The following is a 23,573-nucleotide window of genomic DNA, read 5'->3' on the forward strand; positions in this document are numbered from 1 at the left end:
TTATTTATTATTTAACACTATTTAATATACTATTGTTTAACACTAATTAATATAATATGTAACACCATATACATGTATTAGTTAGTGTATGTAGTTATATATGTAAGTATATGTAGTATATAATATTATATACCACTAGCTAATTATATTAGTTCTCTAGAGAGATACTATTACTGCCAATTCTCAAATGAAGAAATTGAGATGGAGAATTGATGTGACACTGCCAAGCCTACACCACTCAGCTCTTAGGTTTTAAATGTAGGTCTGCCTCATTCCAAAGCTGTGGCTTTTTATTCTTTTAGGCTCTAGGAATATATTAAAACTAGTGAAATACCTGTCTTGAAGGAGTTTCAGATTAATAGAAGAGACAAGAAAGACTAATCTATGGTTCAATAGGAAAATGTCACTGAAATGTCAAAATTATAAAAGCATGTTGAGGAGATTGTTCTTAGGCTAGGCGAAGCTCAGAGGCAAAAAAGGGTGTGTTGGCGAGGGAGGTACAGGAGACGGCAGCAATTCTGACTCCCTAGCTTTTAGCAGATGTAGAAATCCTGACATTGTGAAAAAAAAATTCTTTTTATTTTATGTATCTGTTTGTCCTCATCTATGTCTGCACACCACATTCACACAGTGCCCCGAGAGGCAGAAGATGGTGTCAGATCCTATGGAACTGGATTTACAGATGGTTGTGAGCTGCCACATGGGTACTGGCTACAGAACCTGGGTGCTCTGCAAAAGCAAGTACTCCTAACTGGTCCTGTCTTCAGGGTCTTTCAGTATAGTGTCATATAATCTGCAAATAGGAATATTTTATGTTTGCTTTTCTGTTTGTAACCCATTTATTTATGTTTCTTGACTTATTTCTCTGCTTTATTTCTCATGTAGGTGCTGTACTTAATCATATTGGAAAGTTCGATACCCTTCTCCTCATTATTGACTTTAGAGGAAATGTTTTCAATTTTTCCCCATTCAGTATAATGCCGACTGTACCCAGACTTACTGTACATAGCCTTTATTTATGGGTGGACATCCTTAATCGACTAGGTTTTTCCCCCCAGGGCTTTTTATCGAGAAGGGATATTAAGATTGTTTTCTGCATCTATTTAGATGATCATTTGATTTTTTTTTACTTTGATTCTTTTGACGTGGTATATTTATTGGTTTGTGTATTCAAGTCATTCTTGTATTCCTAGACTGAAAGCAGTTTAATTACAGTCTATGATTTTTAGTTCTCTGAGGAAATTATATGTAGGTTCCTATTTTAATAATGTCTTTATCTGGTTATGGCATGAGGGCAATAGTGGATTTAAAGAATGAGTTTGGCATCATTCTTTGAATTTCTAGATTGTGAAACAGCCTAAGGAACACTGGTGTTGGCTCTTTAAAGATCCGGAAGAATTAAACTTCTGTCTGGTCCTGTACTTTTCTTTGTTGGTAAACTTATTACTGACTCTGTTTCAACTTGGGTAACTGATTTTAAAATTTAGGTTCTTTATATTCTCTTTGTTCAGTTTTAGTATTTCATATGTGATTAGAAATTTGTTCATTTCTTCTGGTTTTTCCATGTTTTTGGACTATAAGTAAAAATATTTGCTACTAATACTCTGCCTTCCATCTCTAATTTTATTAAGTTGGGTCTCTACCTCTTTTGCTGTTGCCTGCTCATTTAATCTAGCTAAGATTTTGTCAGTCTTCTTTATCTTTAAAAAACTCACTTGATTTAATAGATACTTTGTGTTTCTTTTAGTTTCATATCATTAATCCCGACCCTAGGAGTTGCTTCTTTCCATGTACTATTTATGAGTTTAGCTTTTTCTTATTTTCTTGAGACATTGAAGTGAATCTTTATGTTACTCATTTGTGCATTTCTTGTCTTCTTAATGAATGCCTTTATAGCTTTAACTTCCTTGCCTTTGCTACATTGCAAAGATTCCGGAAAGTTGTGCCTTTGTTTTTGACTGTAGATATTTAAAATTTAAAAATGCTCTCTGGGTTTTAGTCAAACATATATTGTCTCATCCTGGTGTTTGTATACTTTCTGTTTATATTGACTCAAACATATATCATTTTATCTGATGTCTATATAGTTTCTGTTTCTGTTGATTTACAGTTTTATTTCCCTCTGATGTGTTAAGACTCAAGAAATATCTCATTTTTTGTGGTTGTTAAAACTTGATTTATGGACAAAAGTGTGATTTATCCTAGAGAAAGTTCCAGAGGTTGCTGAGAATAACATGTATTCACAACTGATTCATGGAATATTCTATAGTTGTTGGTTGAATTCCTTTGATCCATGGATGGTTTTAACTCTGAAATTTGTTGATTTTTTTTATTAGTAGAAGGAAGGGTTTACTTAGGGCTCATAATAACATAGCACAGCATGTTGGTAGCTGGAACAGGAGTCCAAGAACTGAGGGCTCATATTTCGAACCACAAACAGGAAGCAGAGAGAGCACACTGGATATGGGAACTGGCCATTGAAACCTCAAAGCTGTTGTCTAGCAAGGGCTCATCTCCTCACCCTTTCTTGGTAGCATCACCAACTAGGGACCAAGTATTCAAATGCTTGACTGTGGGGCACATCTCATTCAAACCACCACATTCCTCTCCCTGGCTCTCCTAGTCTTGTGGCCACATCACAATGTTACATGTATTTAGTCCAACTTTAAAGTCCCCACAGTGTCTCAGTCTTAAGACTTTAAAAATCTGAAGCACAGAGTCTTTTCTGAGATTCAGGACAACTTCTTAATTGTAACCTTCTGTAGACAGTCACTACATGTTAGTAAAGGGAATAGTCAATCAAAAGATGTAATAGGCTTGGTACGTGGCTCAGCTGGAAGAGTGACTGGCTGACATGCACAGAGCCTTGGGTTTTTTTCCCATCAGTGTATAAACTGAACATGAGGCTTCGGGTCTGCAGCCCCAGAACTTGGGAAGTAGAAACAGGAGCATCAGAAGCTCAAGCTTATCCTCAGTTACATTTCCAAGTTGAAGAACGGCCTGGGTTAAACGATACTCTGTCCCTCCAAAAATACAGTGAGTATAAATATATATACTAAATTTCATAAACTACTGGTCATAAAAGTGCACATAGACCCAGATAGAATAACAGTGGGTGCCTTCAATACCCAACTCTCATCAATAGAAAATCATATAGACCAAAAAAGATTGACAAACACCGCACACAGCTAAGCTTACAACTTGTGAAAGCAAAGGACCTGAGTCGTTTTCTGTCCCTAGAAAGAAACAACCAACAAAAGCTGCAAATGTGATTCAAGGTGCACAGGCTCCATTTGAAGATTGGAGCCAAACTTTGTTTTGTAGACAAAATAAGCGGTTTTTAAATTCAGTCAGCTAGTCTGTAGTTTTTAATTGAAAAGTTAAGGTCATTTACATTTGGGTGATTATGGAAAGGCATACACTAATTTTCTCCTCCTTCCTACAGGCTTGCTGGTTTATTGAGTCACTGATAGCTGTTTTTCTGAAGTCTTGTATTTCTTTCTTCTTCAGTGTGTGGGATTCCTGGGCTGGATAAGGAGTTGAGGGAACGCTGTTCTCTGCTTGATGGTCTGGACACTTTGGGGTTACTGCCCAGCAGTAAACCACCATAAGCGAGTGAAGAGGGTCTGGAAATTAGGATACATGCTGGACCAGGCCTTCAACTTCTCAGCCCCAAGGAGCAGCAAGCCACATGTAACAAGGAGCTGGTGCTGGGGGCTCACTGAGCTACCGTAGGCCGCTGGCCAAGTGCTGTCAGTCTAATCCAGTCAGTGGAGCTGGCTCTTTCCGTGGAGAGTGAGGCCAACAACTCTGAGGGCGTGCTCAGCTTGAGCTCCTGCTTACACCTCTTGGCTGGCCTGCCTCAGACTAGTCCTTTGTCCATGACTGCTTCCCTAGCTGGCTCCATCTAGGCACCATAGCAGGGCATCCTCAGGCTCCTTGACCTGCCATTGTTGTTACTGTTCTCAGGCTTGCTCAGTCTCTAACAATGGGCCTTCTTTAAGCACGGACTGTAGTGATAGCCCTCTAAGACATGACAGCAGTGCCATAGACTTGTCCTCCAGGGCCTGCCTGCCCTACAGATGTCATTCACACCAAATCTCTGCACCGTGTTTAAGACTGTTTGATCTGTGGGTTTCTCCTGTGCCAGTCTGTTGTCACTAGGGTGGCCTGGCTTCCTGGGTTGAGGCTCTGGATCTTATCATCCCTCTTTGGAACTGTGGACTGTTTTATGCTCCTTTCTGTTCTTTCCTGGTGTATTTTAGCTGCTGTGTCACTTTCTTGATGTTCAATGCTCTCCCTCTCTTTTCCTTCCTTTGTTACCCGGCCTTTATTCACCGAATCACATGGAAGACACTTCTAACCCATCATTTACACCAGAACTTCTTTGCTTGCCTTTTGTTCTCTCTTGGATTTCTTTTTAAGACTCAAATCACAAAACAAAACTCAGTTAGGCACCTCATTTGTTCTCGCTTACTCATTACCCGCACAGTGGCAGTTTCCGTATGTGTTGATTAAATTACAAAGGAATTTATTATCAGTTTAAAAACAAAAACCACATAGTCTTTAGCTTCTGATATTGATTTTTTATTTTGTAAAAGAAGTTTCTTCCTTTGAAAAATATTTCTCATTTCCTTAAGTTTCTACTAAGCCAGATAAATTGCTGAAGTAAAGCATTGTCTTTTCCTTTTAGCTCTGCTCACCACTACTATTATTATTATTATTATTATTATTATTATTATTATTATTATTATTATTAAACATTTGGCATTCTCTTCAGTTAATTTAGAAATACCATCTACTATTGTTTTATTACAAACAGCTTAAAAATACAAAATATTCTATTACTTGCAATGAATCTACATTTCCAAGTGTGCTTCTTTCATTCGCAAGCTGTCTTGGAAAACAAGTTTTAAACAATGCTGATAATTTAAGAGAACAAACAAGTGCTTCAACAAATTTCCAAATGGACCCAACTGTTCTTCCTGGTTATCATGGTCCCGACACAGTCTCTGTAAGATAAGGGAAGATCTTGAAGTCGTTCAGATAGCTTCGAGTTGCTGCAATCATCTTTGCCGTCGTGGGAGTTTCAGAATGCTCTTTTCTCTGGCCTTGACAGCTCAGTGAAATAACAGAGGCTCGGCAGACTCCGCTGATATTGGAAAACAATAAAACCAATATATCCTACAGATGAAACATTACATTAAATTCCTATCGTGTTATCTTTGGTGACTGTTCATCTGTCAGTTAAGAATCCCTGGGCATTTCTTTAAAACAATATCTGATAACTCTGCTTTCCAGACCAACATTCATTTCCTCTTTGCTACTGTTTTTATAATCAAACTTAACAGCAGAATGGTTTTTTTTTGTTTGTTTCTTTTTTAAAAATTTTGTATGAGCTCACTATATTTCTCATAGATCTTTTTGGATTTCCCAAGTAAAGAAAATTGACTTTTGTCCTTTAGAAAATGTCCTGTGGTTCTTCAATATTAATAACTAGATTTACTATCTTATTGTTAATCGATGAATAGACTGATCAAGAAAACTGAAGTGCTGCTGCAAGAAGGCTTTTCAGTCTTGTCTGGATACAGCTACGCTGCTTTTCTCTCTCACATGTTTGGAAATTCCACGGTCCAGCCCCCCACACTAAGTCAGTCTTTTAGGCCACAGAAACTTCTGTAGATAAATCATCTTGTTTTCTCTTACCACCACCACCACCACCACCACCACCACCACCACCACCACCACAACAACAACAACAACAAAACAACAGCCATATTTGCTTTCTTCACTCTTTGCCTTGAGAAATACTATCTCCACATTATTAACAAGAGATTGTCATTAGCATTCTCTTATTGTTGGGGATGAATATTTCTAAGTTTTCTCCTGTGTCTTCCCATTCCTTCTGTGTCCTATGTCCATGGGACTTCTTGCTGGTCTTTGTACTGTCACACTCATGATTTTCTGTCTTAGGTTTGGCATGAGACACCCCCATCATAGTTCTTAACAAATTCACATCTCTGGCCTTACAGCCCCTTTGAGAAGCAGTGGTTCTCCGGGTTGTAGGACGGTACACGTGTCCACAAATGTCCTGCCTAGTGCTCTTCAATTTATGTTGTTTGCTCTGTTTTCTTCAAAGAAGAGGCAAGATTATGAAGCACCACGGGTCAGTTGTTTCCATTTTGTGAAAGGCAAGAAAAATAGTCTTCCTTGCTTTGTCTCCCTTCTCCATCAGAACAGGGACCTGTGGCCACAGAGGCGCGACTGTGAGTAGCAGATGCTGGCCTTTGTCACCTCTCTCATGATAGAGTGAGCGGGACACAGAATTCTTACACCGAGGGCAGAGAGTCAGCAGATGTGGGTGTTTTTGCTGCCGTATCTGACACTAGGAGAAGCTTGTCTTTAGCCGTATATATATATAGTCATACAGAAGAATCACAGGAGCTGGGTGTGGCGGCTCATGCCTGTAAACACAGACCTCTAGGGGTTGTCTTAGAAATGATATTTAGAGATTGCTTATCTCAAAATAAAGACAAAGTATTTCTAAATTCTCATATGATCCCTCAAAATGTTGGCAAATTTTATGTAGTCAGACTCCTTCAGTTATCTTTAAATTACTGATAAAGGAGGCATTATAGAGCTATTTGTGAAAGAGTAAATATCTTATTTATTTAATATCTCTCTCTCTCTCTCTCTCTCTCTCTCTCTCTCTCTCTCTCTCTCTCTGTCTCTCTCTCTCTCTCCCCCCACCCCCCCGTGCGTGTGTGTGCATGTTCCTCTGTGAGTGTGGCCCATGCATATTATGTGTATGTGTGGAGGTCACAGGACAACCTCAGGTGTTGATCCTGGCCTTTCATATTGTTTGAGACAGTGTCTCTTTTTATTTGCCACTGTATATGCCAAGCTAGTTGGCCCATGTGCTTCTGCTTGCCACTCTGCCATAAGATCACTGGAAGGACAGATTCTCACTGCCATGTCTGCCTTTGAATAATTTTGGGAATTCAAACTCAGGCCCTCACAATTGCATGGCAAGAACTCTTAACCACTGTCTTAGTTAAGATTTCTATTGCTGCAAGGAGGCACCATGACCAAAAACCAAGTTGGGAAGGAAAGGGCTTATTCAGTTTATGCTTCCACATTGTTGTTCATCAAAGGAAGTCAGGATAGGAACTCAAACAGGCCAGTATCCTAGAGGCAGGAGCTGATGCAGAGGCCATGGAGGGATGCTGCTTACTGGCTTGCTTCTTGTGGCTTACTCAGCCTATTTTCTTTTCTTTTCTTTTCTTTCTTTCTTTCTTCCTTCCTTCCTTCCTTTCTTTCTTTTATTAATTATTTACTTTATATCCTGATCACAGTGTCTCCTCTCTCCTCTCCTCCCAGTCCCTCCCTCTCACCTCCCTTCTTCTCCCACCCACTCCTCCTTCCTTCCCTTCTCCTCAGAAAAGGGGAGGCCTCCCATGGGTATCAACCAGCCTTGGCTCAGCATGCTTTCTTACAGTCCCAGGCCTTCCAACCCAGGGATACCACCACCCATTGATCACTAACTGAGAAAGCAACTTAGAGTTGGTACTCACGGAGGCATTTCCTGAACTGAGGCTAGCATCATCAGAGAGAAAGGGGCCTCAGTTCTTCCCTCCTTTCCTGCCCCCTCTCCACGTGAGCCTCATTCTTCAGCCCTCTCAGCTACCCATAACTATTTATCCTGTTTCCCTTTTCTAAAGGGATCTGCCTGTCCCCATAGTTCCTTACTCTATACCAAACCTCTGGAGTTTTGGATTGTAGATTAATTGTCATTGACTTAACAGCTAATATCCACATATAAGCAAATATGTACCACATTTGTCTTTTTGGATCTGGGCTACCTCACTGAGGATGATTTTTTTTTCTAGTTACATCCATTTGCAAGTTTCATAATCTCATTTAAAAATGGTTGAGTATTACTTTAATGTGTAAATGTACCACATTTTCTTTATCCATTCGCCCATTGAGGGGCATAGAGGTTGTTTCCAATTTCAGACTATTATGAATAGAGCAGCAATGAACATGAGAGATCAAACATTTTTCTAGTAGACTGAAACATCCTTTGAATATATATATGCCCAAGAGTGGTGTAACTGGACCTTGAGGTAGATCAATTTCTATCTTCCTGAGGAACTGCCATACTGATTTCCATAGTGGTTGTGCAAGTTTGCACTGCTACCACCAATGGATAAGTGTTCCTTTACTATACATGGTCGTCAGGATGTGTTATCACTTATTTTACTGATCTTAGCCATTCTCATTGGTATAAGGTAAAATCTCAAAGTGGTTTTGATTTGCATTTTCCCAGTGATTAAAGATGTTGAACATTTTTTTCTGTTGTTGCTTCTCAGCCATTTGAGTTTCCTCTTTTGAGAGTTTTTGATTCAGATCTGTACCCCATTTTTAATTGGGTTATGTGATTTATTGAGATCTAGATTTTGAGTTCTTATACTTTTCAGATATAGTTAATAAAATCTTTTCCCATTCTGTAGGCTGTGCAGAAGATTTTATTTTCATGAGGTCCTATTTATTAATTGTTGATCTTAGCGCCTATTCTAACCATAAAGTCTTTTCCTATGTCAATGAGCTCAAGGATATTTCCCATTTTCTTTTCTATAAGATTTAGTGTATCTGGTTTTATGTTGAGGTCTTTGATTCATTGAGTTGAGGTGTATGCAGCATGATCAGTGTGGATCTATTTGCAATTTTTTACATGCAGCCAGTTAGACTGGCATCGTTTGTTGAAGATGGTATCTTTTATCCAGGGCGTATTTCTGGTTTCTTTATAAAAAAAATCGTATGTCCATAGGTATGTGGGTTTATGTTTAGGTCTTCATTTACCAACATGTACAAGTTGAAATTTGGCATGGTGATACTTCCAACAGTTCTTTTATCAATCAGGAGTGTTTTAGCTAGCCTGGTTTTTTTTTTTTGTGTGTGTGTGTGTTTCCAAATGAAGTTGAAAATTGTCTTTTCAAAATCTGTGAAGAATTGTGTTGGACTTTTCATGGGAATTGCACCAAATCATCTATATATTTCTTTTGGTAGGATGGCCATTTTTACTAAATTAAACCTAATAACCCATGAGCATGGGAGATCTTTCCATCTTATGATATATTCTTCAATTTTTCCTTTAATATCTTAATGTTTTTATTATACAAGTCTTTCACTTGCTTGGTTAGAGTTACCACCAAGATATTTTATATTATTTGAGGCTATTGTGAAAGATATTGTTTCTATGATTTCTTTCTAAGTATTTTTTTGTCATTTGCATATAGGAGAGCTACTGATTTTTGTGAGTTAATGTTGTATGTAGCTACTTTGCTGGAAATGTTTATCAGCTGTAGGATTTTTCTGGTGGAATTTTCCAGGTCACTTATGCATACTATCATATCATCTGCAAATACACACACTTTGACTTCTTTATTTCCAATTTGTATCCCTTTGATCTCCTTCAGTTGTCTTATTGATCTAGCAAAGACTTAAAGCCCTAGAGAGTGTCTCCTTCCTGATTTTAGTGGGATTACTTTGAGTTTCTCTTCATTTACAACATATTTTTTGAAAAGAATGGGAGGAAACAGGGGAAGGGCTAACAATCGAGATGTAAAAGAAAAAAAATTAAAAAAAAAGAAAAAAAGAAAATTTATTCCTATTGTTTGTTGAAGAAATGAAACCATCTATCCATCTCAAAATGAAGGAAAAGATAACCGTCCATTTCCAGTTTGCAGTAGTTTTCCTGTCATGTGACTTTTATTTAATTATCAATGCTACTTTGTTGTAATGACAAGAGAGTGAATTGAAAATCTGTTAACTTTTTTTTAATCTTTAAAAATTTTGTTGTCTAAGAGAACTGCAGGTGGATGCTTGCTGATAATGTTAGCAGTAATATGAAGTGTCTAAAAAGCAGGTACATTGCTGTCTTTCCTTTGAACGTTCTCATCTATCACAATGTCAGAAAGAAACATGGGTGAAGGCGGGAAAAGTAGTGGAATGTTTATGAAAGCAGACTGCAGGACAAGCCACTTGGCACACACTCATCACTTTAGAGGCTCGATTTTTAAAAGATAGTATTTATCTTTTCCTAATTGGAAATCATGTTTCCACAAGAAGATTTAGAAAGATCTGCCTGAATTTTACATATACGTCAAATGAAAAATGATATGCACATTTCAATCAGTTATTTCTAAGCACGTGTGTATGTGTTTGTGTGTCAGTGTGTATGTGCGTATGTATGTGTGGGTGAGCGTGCTTGTGGGTGTGCATACAACAATTGTGGAGGCCACAAGAGGACATTGGATGCCATGTTCTGTCAATCTCTGCCTTATCCCTTGACACAAGGTCTCTTAATGAACACAGAGTTATGCTGATAACCACCAGGGCCCAGCAAATCTTTCCCTCTCCAACCTCCATAACACTTGAGTTCAAACACCTGGCTCTATATGTGAGTGTTGGTGCTTCAGACTCAAGTCCTTAAGCTTGTGCAGCAAGCATTCTTACCTGCTGAGCCAGCTCCCCAGCCAGACTTCTATTTTTGATAATAATGGTAGTGTGTAAGCTGAAATTCTCTCAACTTATTTATCAAGTACTTGTTGAACATTGTGTGGTTGGTCCTGTTTTGGGCTCTGCACGATAGGAGGATGACCATAAATCTGAGGACAATGTCCCTGCCCTCTGTCCTCACATCCAAGCCTTGCCTCATGGTGTGACATGGTGTAGAAACACCACTTTTGTAGTGTTTGGAGGATAATAAGGAAACAAAATGAAAATTTGATCTGAATTCTGACTTTATTTGAAAGAAAATGTGCATAGAATATAAGCCCCCTTCTTGGGCATATAGCCCAAGCTAGTGTTTGCCTTTTGGGAGCTGGCTGTGCTCTCAGCATATCTTTCTTTATGAGGTAGCAGAGATCTTTTCAGATCTCACCACACCCCAGGATTGTAGTGTTCTTGCTTGTTTTGTTGTTTTTATTAAGTTAGCTGCTTCCTCTTCTTTTTAATGCATCTTCCTGAGCACTTTGATTGGCTTTGCTTGAGTCATGTAAAAGCCAAGTTGTTTTCATTGGCTGGCTAGGTCGTGCTCACACTGAAGAATGAAAGAGCAGGTAGAAATGCGGGAAGGACATGGTGCTAATGGGGAGCACTGTGCTGTCTTCTGAAAAAGGGCTAGAGGAAGCTGGTGAGGGGAAAATCAGAAAACAAAACAGCACCCCAAAACCAATGTCTACCACAAAGACAAAACGTAATGGAGCCATGGATTATTCGAAGAAACATCTTAAATATATTTTTAAAAACCCTCAAAACATAGCATAGTTTTGCAAAATAAGTTTGACCAAAGAGTATGAAATGAGGTATTGGGACGATACTAAACAGCAGGTCTATTCAAAGGCTCAAATGCCTTTTCTTTGTTGAATGAGCAGGAATTTTGTACGTAATCTATTTTTTTCTTCGATAGATGCCTTTTGGATCAGCTTTTAGTTGAACATTTCTCAAAATTTGAGATGATTTTCAGGAAATCTTGTTTTTCCACACACACGTTACCTAATTTATTAGTCATTTACACTGTGCAATGCATATTACCTCCTTTTCAGAGCTTCTTGAGAGTAAGTTGGCAACAGCATGCTTTTTACTTTAAGTATTTGATTGTTTGCTTTCTGAGAACAGGGATGTTGTTTTGAGTGAAATCCATAATACGTTATCTAAATCAGGAAACTTAATGTTGCTGTATTTCCTATTATCTAATTTTAAGTACACACTTAAATACACATTCAAATACCAATTTAGTTAAATTTCTATTTCTTGGATAAATACCATGATGAAAACAACCTGCAGAGGAAAGGGTTTATTACATCTCATAGGATAGAGTTCCTCACGGAGGGAATTCAGGGCAGGAATTTAAGGCAGGAGTTGAATATATACCAGGGGGAATGCTGCTTTTTAGTTTGCTTCTCATGGCTTGTTCAGCCTTCTTTCTTATTCAGACTAGTAGCACCTGCCCAAGAGTGACACAGCCCACAGCATGCTAGGTCCTCCCAAATCAATCAATAATAAAGAAAATGCTCCGCAGGCTTACCCACAGGCCAATATGGTAGAGGCATTTTTCTCAGTGAGGTTCCCTCTTCCCAGATGACCTAGCTTATGCCAAGTTAGCGAAAAAAATCCAGACAACACAAATATATATTTGAATTCCATCAATTGCTTTAAAATGATGACATTTAGTTGTATGGTCAGGGATCTAATTCAGGTTCATACATGGAATAGTGTTTTGTTTTGTTTTAATCTGGACAAGTTTTTTACTTTATTGACATTTTTTAAAAAGTTAATTGAATTTTGTTTGTATGTACATGGCAATACAAAAATGCTATTTTACCCTTCTCAGTATGCACATGATATTTTCCCCAATATTAGTGACACTACACACACATTTAATTTCTGTTTTTCTATGTTAACAAACTGGGTTAATTCTAACATCTCCAATGCCTGCACATGCATTTTTTCCCAGTGTTTTCTATTAGATGATTATTCAATTGGCAGAACACCTTGTCACCTGGAGAATTCATAAAGAGTCAAACAAGTACCTACATTAGAAGACGCTCATTAACCTGATTGGCATGATGATAGAGAATGTAAATTATTAACATTTGTAAGCAACCTAAGGAGCTAATCAATATATAAGCATATTGCTAAACTTGGAGACATGTTGCTATAAACACTTGAGTGTTCTGGGTTCCACAAAACACAAAGCTCACGTGCAGAGATGTGTATAGTGCTTCCAGGTGACAGTGGGGAGGTGTACTTGTGGCTAGTCACGTCAGGTTGACTGACTGCTGTGAGTAAAACATGGCGCTCACTCATGTGATCTGTAAGGATGCTGGAACAAATGCAGGTAGATTTACAAGACCATGAAGGCCTGAAATACTTACTCTCAGAAAGAAACTAATTGATTCACGAAATTCCAATTAGAGGAAAAGGCTCCATATTTGAGCTAGTGGTGGCATGTTTTCTTTTTATCCTGGCATTCCTCACAGTTAAACGGAACATCCTCCAACCCACAAAGCAGCACACATGTCACTTTTATTCTGTCTTATTATTGCCTTCACTGCAGTGTTAAGGCCCTGTCTGTCTCATCAATTCAAATATCAGGCTTCAGAGACTTTATTGATGGCAATTAAATCAGGTGACTGAGAATGATTTAAGTTCTTTTTCTATTCCCTACACACTTTCCCTTCCCTTCTTTCCTATCTTGCTCGTGAGGTCCAGCCAAGCAATATTCTAACATCATAGGAGGAAGACGTTAACTTCATTGGTGAGGCAGCGACATTTTTGGTGTACACTATATCTGTGGTAAATTCTGTGACAGCACTGAGAGTTAACTGGAAGTGCTTTTCTTAAACACAGCAAAACTATTATGTTTGATAAAAGAATATTCATTTCAACTCTGTAAAGACTCATTAGCCCTAAAAGAGTAAACATATTAATGCCATTAGTAATGGGGTTGCTATTTTAATATTTGGTTTAATGTCACCACAATTCTCTGATCTGAAAAAATTATGTTCAAACTCAGAAAATAAAAAAGAAAACAGATAAGACAATTGAATTTAATTTATTTAGTATGTCTTATCTTCAAGGAAATGATCTGAGTGTGTCACCCATTTAGCTTATTTGATCTTCTATAATCACCATTGAGTACCAATATTCTTCTGTTTTCAGCTTTGGCACAGAGAAGTTCAATTAATCTCCACAGCAACACAGCTGGAAACAGTGGATTGGAGTCTAAGCAATCTGTCTTTTGAGTCTAGGGTTCTAAGAAATCGCCTGTATCCTGTTCCCAAGTAGATAATGTATTGCTGTAGTTTTTGTACTATATTATCGTTACACTAAGATAGTACAAAAACTACAGAAATATATTACTATCTTTACTATCTATGTATAGTGTAAAATATTTAGGAGTATGGAAAGGTCTTATTTGAACTATAATAATAGAAGAATCATACCATTATGCCTAATTTGTGTAGCAATGCTTGCTATGATCTTAAATTCACTTTAGCAGATTAAACTCCAAAATACACAAAAAGATTTACATGCACTTTCATTAATAAAGATGAAATGTTGCTAGCTTATTTGTTGGTAGAGCATCCTATCTGACCCTGAGGGGAAGCTAGCGTATCAGACATACATACATTGAAGTTAAGAAAAAGAATTTTACGTGCATAGTTACTGTGCTGTTGTTTTTACAATAGGATAGAATTTGAATTATAATTATGGAGTGTTTCATTTGGAACATATGTTCCCTGGAAAAGGAAAGATTCAAATTACAGTCATTTGTAATTTTGGAAGAACACGTATTTTGCTGATATTCATTCATGTGCTTCTTTGAAAATGAGAAAGTGTTATAATTTATTTGTATTTGATGACAGAATTACTCTAGAGGCATGGGTAGAAGATTAAACAACAACAACAACAACAACAACAACAACAACAACAACAACAACAACATCCTTTGTTTGAAGCAAAAGGTGATACATGCTCCTGTATTGTCCTAATAGTGAGAGGATACATTGGGGATTTTTCTTCATTAAAATGCCTTCGTCATTTTACTCTCAAAAGTACTTCTCAGACTTAAATGCAGAAGAGGTTGGCATGGAAATCTCACTTCTTTTGATTGCTGTGGTCAACATGGAAGAACTTAGCAGTCGCTGGCACCATAGGCATTCCATCCTACCCTACAAATGGATCCTGGGAACAAAGTCAATAGAGAAGACCTGCTTTATCTGACAAAGGATGTGTTCCAATAGCTCTAGTGGAGGTGTGTGCGTGTGTGTGTGTGTGTGTGTGTGTGTGTGTGTGTGTGAGAAATGTCAGTAACAAACCCTTAGACACTGTGTTGCATTCACTTATATACACATCTATGATCAAGTTCAAGTCATAACTTGGGCACAGTAACAGATTAACAACAGATTTCACTATGTGACCAGCATCTGATTTTTTCTTAAGTCTACTATTTATCTTTGTTATTTGTAGAAAGTGTTTGCACATCTGGCTACTCTTTGTTATGTCTGAGTCTCCAGCATTGCTGTCTTGTGTTAACTAATATGAGAGTTGAACAGAAGTGGCTTCTGCTTGCTTGCCATCACTGGAGGGCTGTGTGACAGAGGCTCTGTCCCCCTGATGTCTGGCTTGCACTGTCTCTCCTACTCCTATTCTAATCCAGTGTCCTTTCACCGTCTCCGAGTTTCTGAAGGTCTCTGTGCTGGATAGTCAACTTGACACAAGCTAAAGTCATGAGAAAAGGGATCCTCAATTAAGAAGATGCCTCCATAAGATAGGGCTCTGCAAGCCTTGTAAGGTCTCCATTTTCTTGTTCTTAAAATGAGAAAATGATTTTCTCTGCAAAGTTGTTGGGCCATTAAGCCAGATAATGGGATTAATGTATGTGTTCAAACATCATACTATTGCTAAACATCTCTATCACCTACAATAATCTCTGTTACTGCAGCAGCATCTGAAAATGCATCCTACAATTCACATTTGAAAGTTTCCCTACTGTGGTTCTGTGTGGCTCTCTCTGTACTTTCCCCACATAGAACAGCGCATCATGGCAATATCTGAGTTGAAGGAAAGTGCTGGATCTCGGTTTTCTACCACTTGCCTGTCTGCTGCTGTCAGCACCGTGGCGTTGCCTTGTATTAACACTGTGACAGAAATTCATGAGAAAAATTAGTTCTGTGTTTCTTATATTAGAGCTGGTTATCTCAATTCTCGCTTGGTAGGAGGTTTGTCCCCTGCCATCATTTGGCTCCGGGTCCACAGTTTTAAATTATGTGGAGGAGAAAATGATTATAAATGGTCCCTTCCTGTGGCGTTCCTTACGTTTCTTTTCTTAACTCAGAGTTTCTTACATTTTCCTTATCAGTTTCTCTGTTTGTTGTAGCCTAGGAGCAATGTCTCATCTGGTAGTCAGATTGCAAAAGGAATTCCTTTAAGCATCATTAGCCCATAGGTAAGAGTTAGATTTGTTTTTAAACTTTTTATTTTAAAATTTATTGTGTATGTAGGTATGCATGAATGTGTGCTTGTGTGTGCCATGATGCACATATAGATGTCAGAAGGAAACGTTTGGGAATTGGTTTTGAGGTGCATTTTGTGCTAAGGTAGGATTTTTTTTCTTTTAATTGGTTTGGACCTAGGAAGCATGCTTCAGCTTAACAGGCCTGCAAGATCCTGCATTCTCCTGTCTCTGCCTCCTGTCTCACCACAGGAGTGCATGGATTACAGATGCCCACCACTGAATAGATTATCTTTTTAAAAGTTAATGTGGGTTCTCGAATTGCCAGGCTTACATAGCAAATGCTGTGACCTGGGTAGCCATCTCTTTTGCCCTAGATTTGTTTCAGAGATGAAAATATAATTGATAATGCCTTTTTTTTCTGAACAAAATTTAATTAGAACTATGATTTTTTTCCCCATGGTGAGGATCAACATTAAACACCCATTTGGGTATGAAGTGCATATAAGCAGATATGATTTGATGCAGGAACATCTACAAAAAGAAAAATTGGCCTGTAGATGTGATGTTTGAAATGTTTATGCTTATTAGTGGTCAATAACTAACAACAGGATAGCATGTATTTGACATACTTGGGCACATAAGTCAGATTTTATAGAGTTTTGACTTGCATTCTTATGGTAGCTTTTCAGATTCTTTGACTACTATGAGCGTACTGAGCATGAGGGGTATCCTTTGAGCTTTGCAATAAAAAACAAGTGCCACAAAAACATTGGAGCAGACTTTCTCTAAAAATGAGCTGAGTACAGTTGCTGTAAAACAACCTTTTAAATGAAAACTTGATGTTCCTTCAGTGTTTTTATTTGAATGCTGCCAGGTTCCTATGCAGCTAACACGGGGAAGGAAAGATTCATGTTCTAATGTTGGAATTTAATGGAACACCTGGTTGGATTGTATTGGATCAGATGATCTTAGCCCTGGGCAGGGATGGATGTTTTAAAACTTTGAAACTGTACCCTTAGCTTGCAGAAGAGGCAACTCTCTGCCTGGTACCATGTACTTCTGAGAATTCCAGGGTATATTTCAAAGCAAGTATGCCTCTTGCTGAATTCCATGCAATTCCCTATTTTATGACGTATTTTCCTGTTTTTAATATACTGATGAATGGTTGTTTGGGTAGTACCTGCCTTCCATGCTAATTTAGCTTCTGCTGCAGATCAAGACTTTGAAGAGTCGAGCAGAGTAGAGGCTTTGCAATGAGATATGAGTGAATAGCTCTATGAGAATTAGATGTCTTCTCTATGCTTTTGATCTTGTGTAAACGATACATACACAGGCACGAATACACACACCACATAGACATACTCATGCACATGCATGCATGCCCACACCACATACAGACACACACACAAATACACATACTCACACACATGTGCACACACTTCACACAGACACACACCACACACACTCACACCACACACACTCACACACGCACACACACCACACACACTCACACGCACACATGCACACACACCACACACACTCACACACACACACACACTCACGCTTGTGCACATATAGACACACACTGAAATGCATGCATTCACACACAGACACACACGAGACAGACAGACAGACACACACACACACATACTCACACGTAGGGGATTGATGGTTTGCTTTGAGATTGGCTTCTCATGGGACTCATGCTCATGTCTGTGGCCAGGTTCCGTAATATAACGCCAGCCATGTGGCATTAAGTGACAGGTGCCATGCTCCTGCCTCTCTCCTCCTTGGACGTTTAGTCATAGGTAGAGGAGACTCCTCATGTTTCATTTGACATCACAGTTCTTAAAACATATATGAAAGTTATCAGGAATAAAGTGTAAGTCTGTTCATCTACCTATGTCTTCTTACCTTTAAGAAGACTTTCCTATCTTCAGGACGTGACAGGATCACTATACTATGAGCTCAGGGTACTCGTATTTGCATGCACAGTACTTGCATAAGGTAAAGTCAGTACCTTGTGGCATGAAGTGGGAGGGGGTAAGTGAGCTCCCATCCCCAACTAAGGAACTATTTAAAAAGAAGACATGAACTTAAGGCGTGAGTAGGAAGCTTGAGGTGGATCAAGGAGGAATTGGGGGGAGGAGACGATTAGAATACATTGTATGACATTCTCAAGGAATTAATAAAATATATGAAAAAGAGTTTCTTAAACAAAGGGACGCTAATGGGAAGGGGGAGAATGAAAGATTTTTACTCAGAAGTATTCCAAAGGGTTAAGAACAGAACATAAATAAGAAAGATGAAATCCATGTTCATAAAATGCTAAGAACTCTCCATGCTTAGATGATGTATGCTTTTACAATGTAGAAATTCCAAATCAAGTTGAACATTATTCACCACTTAGACGAGAAAATTGTCTAGAAGTTAATTGTAATTGCACATCAAGTTTCACAGTGCTTTGCTTTGTATTTCAAGTATGTGTAATCAAATCAATAGAGACCTGAGCATGCCAGGTGATACTGGTTCCTTTCTTTGGACAACTTAAGCCCTTTCTTATTCTCCAGTGCTCCAGGGAGGCTATGTCAATAGTAAACCTCTTTGCAAAGTCCTGCCAAGTGCTTCCTGCTTGTGTGACTGTGACATCGGCTGCCCTCCAGCACTCCGTAGGAACATGTGCTGCAGACCCTTCTTGTAGATGACGTTCCCCACCTTGCTGTGTGGCACTGCTACTTTGAGCCCAGGATGCATGAATTTCTGTTGCTGTTTGGGGTTTAGAAGAATGAAGTAAGGGGGAAAAAACGGGATGGGAGCATTTGTCTCAAATATGCTTTCTTCTTCCTTAATTGGAGTTGCTAAACACACACACTTAAAATAGTAACAATGGATCTTTATTCTGTCAGAGTCACACACACACACACACACACACACACACACACACACAGAGAGAGAGAGAGAGAGAGAGAGAGAGAGAGAGAGAGAGAGCGAGAGAGAGAGAGAGAGAGCGCAGAAGCCACTATATATATATCAGTGTATAGTCACCAAGAGGTTCTGAATCTCTAGAGTTTGGAGACCTCAAATTGATTTCGTGCTATTTTGGGCCTCAAGTTCACACACACACACACACACACACACACACACACACACACACACACAGATATTTTATACTTTCTGAAAGAAAACTTTCAGGGTCTTAGAAAATTAGAAAGTCTCATTCTTTCATAAGCAAATTCTGGACAGATGGAGAAGTCTCTTCTTGTCCACTGTGAGACAGTGTACAGATGGCTGGCACCACAGGCGGCCCTGGGATGCCATTATTCTATACTAAGTTATTAGAATATATGTAGCATAAAGTTGACCCCCTCATGGCCCTGTTGTGGTAGGAATAATAGCAGCATGGAATCAAAACAGTTTAAGAGAAATTTAAATCTCTACTATTATTTTTTACCAAATAGCCAAGAGGAAATAATTGTACAATAAAAATTTCTTAAGTATTTTTCCTTACCCTCTCATTTTTCCCAGTCTCCTTTTTATGTAGCAGCTGTGAGATGAGACCCTTTAATTCTACTGTAAGCATCTGGGAAGCTCTTTCTTTTTTTTCAGGCCATACAGGCACCTTAATCTCTTCCCTTTCCTCTGTGCTCTGAGTTTTATTAGATAGATAAACCTGACTTCAATGACCTGATTTAGATTCATGCCGCTCCAGTTGTTACAGGCTGTGCAATGGAAGAGGCCTGGGGATTTGCCAACTAAGAATGAGTCTACTTCTAGTAGGTGGTGTTTGTGTGAGTGTGTGTATGTAGTGAGAGTTCAGAAGACTACACACATAACTTTATTCTCTGAATGTTGAAACTAGGTCTGTGAACATATAGTTGCGTCTATTATTTAGTAACTTGTTTTAACTTTTTTTTTGCAAGATTAAAGGATAATTGTATTAAGCAATGAAGAAACTTCCTTTCAAATTTTAAGCTCTATAAGTAATGACTTTCATAGAAAACATTTGAGTTTATAGTTTTGGAGTCCTGGATGGCAGAGAAAGTATGGCAGCAGGAACAGACACAAGGGCACAAGTTCATAAAAGAAGTACCATGAGATCTAAAGTCAAATGGACCTAACAAATATCTATAAAATATTTTTCCCAAACCCAAAAGAATATACTTTCTTCTTAGTGGCTCATGGAACTTTCTCCAAAATTGACAAATCAAGAGATAGAAGAAGGTCAAAATAACATCCTGTATCCTATCTGACCATCATTGATTTGATATCAACAACAGAAAGAACAGAAAGTATACAAACTCATGGAACTGAACAATTCACTACTGAATGAAAAGTGTGCCAAGATAGAAACCAAAAAGAAAATAAAAATTTTTATATATATATATGTGAGAAGAGTAGATGGGAAGAAATAGACTCAATGCTGAAATCAATGAAATAGAAATAAACAAACAGCACCAACAAAACTGATATAAAGAATTAATAAAACAAAGATTTGATTCTTTGAGAAAAATCAAGAAAATGGACAAAGTTTTAGCCAAGCTAACTAAAGGATAGAAAGAAAAGACCTAAAAAATTAATGAAATTAGAGATGGAAAGGGATAAATTACAATGGATACCAAGGAAATCTAAAGACTCATAAGCCTATACTTTAAAAATTGATCTCCAAAATGGAAAACCCAAAGAAATGAATGAATTTCTTGGTGTGTGTGTGTGTGTGTGTGTGTGTGTGTGTGTGTGTGTGTGTCTATATATCTATGTATCTATCTATCCATCCATCTATTTCCACCAAACTTAAAACAAGATCAAATAAGCAATTTAAACAGACCCACAGCCCCTAGTGAGACAGAAGAAGTATTTTTAAAAGCCTTCCAACCAAAAACTAAAATGTAAATGTAACTTTTATTTGCCAGATATAATTGTCATTTCAGAGGCTTACTGCTGAATAGGCTCACCTCTCTAGCTCTTTCTGAACGCTGGCTGGCTGGTTTAAGTAATCTGTTCTGGTTCAAACTCCTCTCCCAGGTGAGTTTTTCAGTTTGGCTTCTCACTGAATTACTTTGCTTGGCTTCAAACTAACTCCGATAATTTGTTCTAGTCTTCTGGCTTCTTATTCTTTGGCTTCAAATGCCTCACAAGCTACAGGAACTCACAAGTTCATTTGCTATAAACGAACTCAACTCCACTCCATCGACTCCACACTGACAGCCATTTGACTGACTGCACTCTCTTAAGAACTTAAGAATAGCTGTTTTCCTAAGTTGGGCATATCCTATCTCTGACTCATTCTGTCAAATCTTTCTCTGATTCATCACTTTGTCTGCCCTCAATTGAACATAATTGTTTGGGATTAAAGGTACGTACTAAAGGATTCTAGCCACCAGGATTAAAGGTGTATACTAAAGACATGCCTGTATTCTAGCTAGATCACACAGACCTAGGTCTTTGATGTGATCAGACCAGCCATGTTGCTAGATTAAAATTTTTTTTCAATAAAGAAGCCCAAGGCCAGATGGAGTCAGTACAGAGTTCTGTTAGATATTCAAAGAAGAATAAATGTCAATACTATTCAAATGATTCTTCAAAATAGAAGCTGAAGGAACATTACCCATTTAAAAAAAAGCCAGTATTGCCCTGCTTTCTAAACCACACAATGACCTAATAAAGAAAATTAACTGACTTTTTTTGGCTATAGATGCAAATTGAATAAAAAACATATTAAAAGATCACTGACCATGATCAAGTTGGCTTCATCCCAAATAAATCAATAAACATAATACACCATACAAACAGACTGAAAGACAAAGTCACATGTTCATTTCATTAGATTCAGAAAAGACATTTGACAACATCCAATGTTCCTTCATTATAAAAGTGCTGGATCTGGAGAGACCAGGGACACAAGGGACATACCTCACCACAATAAAGGCAATTTACAGCAAACCTAAAGCCAGCACGAACCTACTAGAGAGAGACTCAAAGGATGTTCATTCTCTCCTCACCCATTCAATATAGTATTTGTCTTAGATACAGCAATAAGACAACTTAAGGAGATCAAAGGGATACAAATAGGAAAATAAATCAAAGTATCTTTATGTGCAGATGGTATGATTTCACATATAAAAGACTCTAAAGTTTCTAGGGAACTTCTATAGCTGCAAAACATTTTGAACAATAAGTAATAGGATACAAAATTAACACACAAGTATCAGTAGCTTTCCTAAATACAAATGGTAAACAGACTGAAAAAGAAATCAGGAAATATCTTTAATAATAAATTTGAAAAGATAAAATATTTTGGGATAACTTTAAGAAAGCAAGTGAAAGACTTGTATAATAAAAATTTTAAGACATGGAAGAAAGAAATTTAAGAAGATATTAGCTGGTGAAAAGATTTCTCACACTCATAGATTTGTAGAATTAATATTGTGAAACTGGTCATCCTACCAAAAGCAATCAACAGATTCAATGAAATCTCCATCAAAATTCCAATGCATTTTCACAGAAATTATAAAGAAGCCAGTTTTCAGCCTTATATTGAAGTATAAAAATTCAGAATATCTAAAATAATCTTGAATAATAAATTAACTACTGAGGCTAACACCACCCCAGGTTTCAAGTTATATTACAAAGCTATAGTAATAAAAATAGCATGGTATGGCATAAAACACACATGTTTATCAATGTATTTGAAGTGAAGTCCCAGATATATGTTCACATACCTATGGACCAATGTTTTATTTTGTTCTTTATTATTTTAAAAATATTTTTATTATGTTTCTTTTTTAACATATACATTTATGTTATTACACATGAGTGAAATAAACTACACACAGTAGGAAGAACCACAAGACAATCAGGAATTATATAAATGTTATATTCACAGTGATTTGGCTATTTGTATTTGGCAAACTTGAAGTAAACATCTTTCCTGTCTTGTTAGATCTAAATTTCTGAATGGAGATTAATATCTATCATATTTCATCTCTATTAACTTAAAACATGTATCTTGATCTAAGAACATTTTAATACCTAACCTACTAAGCTAATTAAGAGACTAAACTATCTATCTGGTCTTCAAACCAATCAGAAACTTGAGAAGGGATAAAATGTAAATACCTGAGTTATAAGTATTTTTGGTCTTTTACAGATAGGAAACTAGGGTTGACTCAGAGACATATCTCTTTTCCTTTATCTTTCTTTTGTAGGTAAGGAGATAGCTGTAAAGAAAGAAAGGGGGATATAGATTTTAGAGGGAGAATAGAAAAAAAGGTAGATTATTGAGTCTGCTCCTCATTTCAAGGCCCTAATTGTTATTCACAAATAAGGCTATTTTTTAATTCAATGGTATTTAATTTTATATATTGATGCAAATCATGCTCATGCCTAAATTAGTGTAATTTTATCACAGGAATATGTATTCTAGGCCTAATAGACAGATATGATTCTATAGATATATGAGGTAAAATAGTTAAATAAGGTCTTCAAAAACCTCAGGAGCCTATAGAATATGACATTTAAAAATATTTTTATTATCCTAAAGATTCTT

General features: G+C 37.5%; 1 protein-coding gene across 5 annotated transcripts in view; it reads left to right on the plus strand.

Moving 5' to 3' along the window:
• The window catches only part of CTNNA3 (catenin alpha 3), a 1,390,227-nt gene that overhangs the window by 181,793 nt on the left and 1,184,861 nt on the right, over positions 1-23,573 (plus strand). Inside the window, exon 1 of one of the 5 annotated variants that reach the window (XM_084751943.1) lies at positions 14,440-14,534. The exons of the other annotated variants lie outside the window; for them this stretch is intronic. Coding sequence (XP_084608069.1) covers positions 14,451-14,534 — 84 coding nt within the window. The 5' untranslated portion in view covers positions 14,440-14,450. Of the gene's footprint in view, positions 1-14,439; positions 14,535-23,573 lie in introns of those variants that run through there. 5 annotated transcript variants of the gene reach the window in all.

This window comes from Acomys minous (assembly GCF_964271855.1).
Source record: "Acomys minous genome assembly, chromosome: 13".
NCBI lineage: Eukaryota > Metazoa > Chordata > Mammalia > Rodentia > Muridae > Acomys > Acomys minous.